We start from the raw sequence: 6,303 nt of genomic DNA, 5'->3' as shown, positions 1-6,303 counted from the left end.
GTTCTTGAGCTGTTAAGACTTATCTAGAGAAGGTTCTTGAGCTGTTAAGACTTATCTAGAGAAAGTCTACGACCAGTTTCTAGAGGGGCTGCTTTTGGTCAGAAAACGTCGAATGCATGAGTAGGCATGTATGGAAATAATGTGAAACGCTGTGTAACGAACATTTGCTTAAAGGCTTTAAAAGTAAGTCAATTAAAATTAAAAATGTATTCTAAAATATTAAGATTAATAGTAACTATGTTGAAAAGGAGAGAGAGGATGAACCCCCTCTTTTGTTTAAGGTAAAGGAGGAGAGCAAGTCTAAAGGGAAGTTTGTCTACTAGGAAATTAAATGTGTGAATATGGTTCTTCGACTACATTTGTTACTCACAAGTTCTTTTTGCTCTTTGGTTGTTTTTGTTTGTTACTGTTTTGAGTTTTGCTTTGTCTTGTTTTTGGTGCTGGTCCTGGAGATTGAACTCAGGGCCTTACACTATATTGTCAGATTTGTCTGCCCCAGCTGGCTTCAAACTGTGATGATCCTCAGCCCTCAGCCTCCTGAGTGGCTAGGGTTATAGATGGAAGCCATCGGCACTCAGCACAACAAGAGCAATAGGACTGTCTAAACTGTATTATACACGGACTCCATGAGTGTCCCTACCCTTTGTTTGTGGCTGTGGCAGATACTTCTGCTCATGACAGATGCTCAGTAAATCATTGCCTTAGCATACCTCATAGATTAAGTGGTGGGGTGATGCGTGCTGCATCTGGAAGGCTGTATGGAGTGTGGAGGGAAAGTATTCAAGACTGGGACCTGTACCAGTGCTTGGAAGTCAACTGAACACTAGGTACTTCTAAGTTTTCTCTCCCTAGAGCCCTGATTTCTCACTAGTATTTGTTGTTCCTCTCCTCTCATTTTTTCACCTCCATCCCCAACTCCTATTTGTCAAGAAGTTACCAGAAAAAAATACACGATTTTTCAAAAGTTCATTTAAGGGGTGTACCACCAATCCCCTGAATATTTTTGTGGTCCTGGCACCTGAACTTGTAATGCTCTACCACATGAGCTACAGCTCTACATCTCGCCTTTTTGGTGGTTAATTGGAGACAGAAGTCTCACGGACTTTCCTGCCCAGACTGGCTTTGAACTATGATCCTCGTATCTCAGCTTCCTGAGTAGCTGGGATTACAGGCATGAGTCACTGACACTGGCCCCTGGCATTTTTAATGCAAATTTTTTCTCTTGTTTATTCTTTATTATAAGTACATTTTAGTTATTACATACAGTTAATTACTTTTTAAAATTTCCTTTGCTATCTTAAAAACATGACCTTCTTTGGAATTAAATGTATGTGTAGATGTGCAAATGGTTTTAAGTGAGAGACTGCCCAAATCTGCTCTTACCTTGTCTTCCTCCCTCTACACTGGGAGAGACCATGGAGAACTTTTGGTGTAAAATCTCAGATTTCTTACAACTCATATAAAAGCATAAAAATACATGCGTAATTGACTTCTACATTTGTATAAACAATGTTGCTTTGTGCATAGAGAATTATGTTAATTATTAGAGGACAGTTTTCCATGTTGGCTCCCAGAGAGACTGACTTTTTAACATGTAAAATCATCTTTTGTAATAGATTTTGTAATTTATGGAATTCGCAGGTTTAAGTTTCAGAATTGGGTCTTGGAATTCAGAGGGTTTGAATATTTAAATTGAGAGTGGCCAGATTACCTCTTAATGTCCCGTTCGAGCCCTCCAAAAGGACTTTGTGCCATTCTTTCCTACTTTGTAAGTGGAGATCACGTTTTTGCCGGGGGTTCCTGACGGCGTGCCACCACAACCTTTGTTTTGTACCTCACATGTCACTTCCAGGGCTCCGGTGGCTGTGATGCTGTGTGGCCACTAGCTGTCACCACAGCTCCACTCTGGGGTTTATTCCAGCCTTCTCTCTGAGAGCAGGCTCTCGGCCATAGAAATCAGTGTAGAAGCTGAACGCCGATGGGTCACGCCTGTAGTCCTAGCTACATAGGAGTCTAACATCTGAGGATCGTGGTTCAAAACCAGCCCAGGCAGGAAAGTCCCCCTGAGACTCTTAGCTCCAATTACCTTTGAACTGTGCCTCAGAGTGGCAGAGTGCTAACCTGGAGTAAAAGAGCTCAGGGACAGCTGTCAAGCCCTGAGTTCAAACACCACAACCACCACCAACAACAAAAATGTAGTATAGAGTTCCTCAGGTATTAAAAAATGCTGCTTCCTGGTGAGCCAGCTGTTAGCAGTTCTGCGTATATACCCCGAAAGAATGAAAGAATCAAAGTTGGCTTGCTACACAGATCCCTGGAGACACCCTGGTGTTAGTGGCACCATCCCCCATAGCCAAGTTAGTTAACGACCTGCCTGGGTCCCCCCCACCCCCCGGTGGGTGAGCGGGTAAAGGACCGCGGTGACGTGGAGCTGGCAGCAAACGTGGGGAGCGGGGGTGGCTGTGCGCAGTGGGAGAAGCCCATCTTGTGCGATAAGTGCTCTCTCCCATGTGGACGCTGAGAGGGAAAAGAAGGAGATGGAAGGGTAAGCAGGGACCCGGAGGCATGGAAGGCACTGGGGAGCTCGGCGAGGAGGCTGGGGAGGGAAACCAAGGGCCGAGGGTGAGCACTGTCACTCAGTGCACGGATTGAGATGCTTTGTCCAAATTATATACACCAGTCCAAGTAACCTTAAGAAAACAGAGCGGACTGTCCAGTAGCCTCCGATCCCCTGAGGAAATTGACGTTTCCTCGAGGGAATAGAAAACGATTCGTTGAAAGAAGAGATTCAGGTGGAAGAAATGAAAACAGCATGGTCAAAACTTAAGGTTTTGAAGCCATCACTAACAGATGGCAATGCTGCTCACGGCTACGGCCCCGGCTCATCGCCGCACTTGGCATTTCCCCGGGCGGTGACAGGTGCCAGACACCTGGAGGTGTCTGTATCTGCACCGTGGCCACTTTTCTCCCTGCTTGTTTGTGCGTATTGGGGTTTAGAATTCAGAGCCTGTGCTTGCTGGGCAGGCACTCTGCTGCTGAGCCCTTGTTTATTTGTTTGTAATCACAGTTTCTCCATAAAAGGTGTTTTTTTTTTTTCTTCTAAAAGTTGATACAAGGTTTCTAAATAAGGAATAGGGACCGGGTTCAAACCACAGCTGTGTCTGAAGGCATCCCCTGTGGGAGGGGCTCCGGCCAGCTCAGGACAGGTATTTCGGTGGCTGGGTGTTCTTGGTGGGAAAGCACCAGTGCGTCCGTCCGTCAGGAGTCCCTGCCATGGCTTTGCACTCGGTCACCGTCTGTTCCCTTGGTGGTGGTTTGGTGTTTGACAGTGAGTGGAGATGGGGTAGCTTACGTCCTGCTCCCCCCCACCCCCCACGGTATCAGAATTCCAGTGCCACGGCCAGAGTACTTTGGGTTTGAAGACTTCTTCCCCTTGTTTTGGTCTAGAGTTTGCAGGTTTCTAAGCTTTCCCTGGTGATCCTTTGGATCCGATCAATCTGAGCTCCCATGTTCATGACGCACACCCCTGCAGGCTGTGTGCCCAGTGCGGTGCCTCGCTCCTCAGGGTTCTGTTTCCCCTGGAACCTAGGCATGGGTGCTAGGACTGTGCTTGCCCAGCCCAGTACCGCCCGTGGGGGCAGCACGCTTTCTGTGAATTCTGTGTTAGGGAACACGCTGCTGTGGGCAGCTTGGCCCAGGTAAAGACAGGAAGGAGGGGGCCTTGCAGGCGCCGCACCTGTGGGTGAGAGGCGTGTGAGCGCGGCTTCCCCAGGGAAGGGCGCCCAGGGCTCCTGATCCCCAAGAAAAGAGACCCAGAACTTGGTTATGTTCTTGGGAGCGTTTCCTTTCTTGACCACTAGATGGGGGACGCATGTCTCTGTCTCTCGTTCCCTGGCAGCAAGTGCAGTGCTGAGGCTGCCTTGCTCTCCTGGGTCAGCCTCGTGTCCTCCGCATCGCAGCCTCGGTTCCTGGCCTGTGTGCACGCACAGGCTGCTGCATGGACTGACGTTACCAGCCGTGAGCGGGAAGCAGTAGCTCAGCCGAGGGACCCCATTCAGAGCGGGTCTGCGCCCTCCTGGCCTGTCCCCAGGCAGTGGAGAACACAGATCACTGAATTTTGAGAACTGTGTTCATGTCGTAACTACCACAGTCTACATACGTAGCGTTTCTCCTCCCCCAAGTTCCCTGATGAAATCCAGGGAATCGGATTTTACGCTCACTGATTTGTTCCTTTGTACCGTGTCCCCTGCCCACCCCAGCCCTGGACGGCGAGCCGCCGGTCCCGGTGCTGGGTTCCACAGATGGGCTGGTCCAGTGCATACCGCCTTATACCTGTCCTCACCCACGCAGCGTGGCCTCAGACTGTCCTGCGCTGCGCAGCGTTCTGCCACAGGCCTGACCCCTTGTCTTCATTCCTTTGCCACACAGTGGAAATCCGAGGCGTTTTGCATCCTGGGTTGTTGTAAATGGAGCTGCTATGAACATTCAAGTTTGTCTGGGTTTGGTCCATCCGAAACCTATTTTATGGCCAGTTTATTTTCACCATCTATAGCTAAGAAACACCTGCTTTGACCTTTCTAAGTGTCCTGTACTAATGAGTTTGAAATACATTAGAACTGTAAAATTGGTACAGACAAACTATGTTTCTCATATGGCCTCTCACTTTTGTGGTCTTTGGTCTCACTACATAGTCCAGGCTGCTCTTGAACTCATGATCCTCCTGCTTCAGTCTCCCAACAAAGAGCTGTCACAACTGGTTGGCTTTTCTTCTTAACACTAAACAAACAAAAACCCCACCTTGTAGATGCAGTCCGGGAAAGTTTACGTTGATGATCGGACTCGGTCTCTATCGAGATCAGCTGTGCGGGTTCCTCCGCTTGCTGAGGGGTACCTGTGGACGCATGCTCACAGACAGCCTCCCTTGTTACAGATGCAGGACGGCAGGAGCACACGTGGACGAGTCCCTGTTCCCTGCGGTCAACACCAAGGAGCATTTGCCAGGTCTGCTTAGGAAAAAAGTAAGTAGCACACCCCCAGGTGGGCACGGGTGGCCGTGAGCCCATTATTTTCTGTTCCTAGAAAATAATTCTGCTACAGATCTTTTCAAGAGTACCTGACATCAGCGGTTGATCCTAATCTTCCTATGTCATGTTTTTAGTGCCCTATGGAGATTATTTTGTGAACACTTTGGTGTAGCGTATAAAAAAATGGAAACAACCAGTTGGCGTTGGGAAAATGAGAAGTAGCCCAAAGGGTAGCAAGCTTTGGGCATGCTGATGTTGACCTCGGGTTGCTCTTCCATCTGTAGCGAAATGCCTTGTTCCGTTCACTGAGAAAGCTCTAAAGCCTGCTACAGATACATGCAAGCATGAAAAGTCATTTACTGCAGCAAATCTGCTTTACGAATAAGAGATTTCTCATTAAAAGTCTCATTTACTTTTGAACTACAACTTTTCTAGCTCTGTGTTTTAAGTTTTAGTCATGATTTCTTTATTTGACAATGAACTGTTGTGAAACCTCATAAGAACCTGTGTTAGAAGACTTAACGACTTTATTCGACCTGAGTTAGGTGGAAACTTCTAGAAAGAAGAATCAGGAGCAGGGAAGGTGGCTCAGTGGTAGAGCGCTTGCCTTGTATACATGAGGACCTGGGTTTGATTCCTCAGCACCACATAAGCAGAAAAAGCTGGAATTGATACTGTGGCTCAAGTGGTAGAGCACTAGCTTTGAGCTCAAGAGCTGAGGGACAGTGCCCAGGCCCAAAGTTCAAGCCCACAGCCAACACACACACACACACACACACGCACACACACACGCGCGCGCGCGCACACACACACACACACACACAGAAGTAGCACAGGCTGCTTCTTTGTATGTGAAACGGTATGTGATGTGTCTCCACCACATTCTTCTCTGCAGGTCAGAGGCCAGGGCAGGATGGAAACCTCCCTCCCCTCCCCTCTTCCTCTTCCTCCTCCTCCTCCTCCTCCAATAACAGCGACAAAGGGTTTAGCAGAGATTCTTACCTCTGCTGGCATGCTGAGATACAGGGTTTGTTGAAACACCAGTGGTCCATGTGCATGTTCACTCTCAGCCCCAAGTAAGCACAGATTCCGTGAGCATGTGTGTGTCTCCCTTCCCAGCAGCAGCAGTTTGACAGCCTCCCCCGGCCTGTTCTGTGCTTCGTCACACACGCCCGCCCTGCTCTGGTGGCTGCGCTCTGCCTGTCAGGCCCTGCGTTGTCTGGCGGTGGCTGCGCTCTGCCTGTCAGGCCCTGCGTTGTCTGGCGGTGGCTGCGCTCTG

At 48.7% G+C, this 6,303-nt stretch overlaps 1 protein-coding gene across 1 annotated transcript in view; it reads left to right on the top strand.

The window, feature by feature from the left end:
* Positions 1–6,303, top strand: part of Mcph1 (microcephalin 1) — a 150,710-nt gene that overhangs the window by 5,791 nt on the left and 138,616 nt on the right. The window contains exon 4 of the mRNA XM_013024245.1: positions 4,931–5,018. Within this exon, the coding sequence (XP_012879699.1) occupies positions 4,931–5,018 (88 nt within the window). The remainder of the gene's footprint in view (positions 1–4,930; positions 5,019–6,303) is intronic.

Source organism: Dipodomys ordii, unplaced genomic scaffold (assembly GCF_000151885.1).
Source record: "Dipodomys ordii isolate 6190 unplaced genomic scaffold, Dord_2.0 Scaffold74, whole genome shotgun sequence".
Lineage (NCBI taxonomy): Eukaryota > Metazoa > Chordata > Mammalia > Rodentia > Heteromyidae > Dipodomys > Dipodomys ordii.
This window is presented reverse-complemented; position numbering and strand designations above follow the sequence as displayed.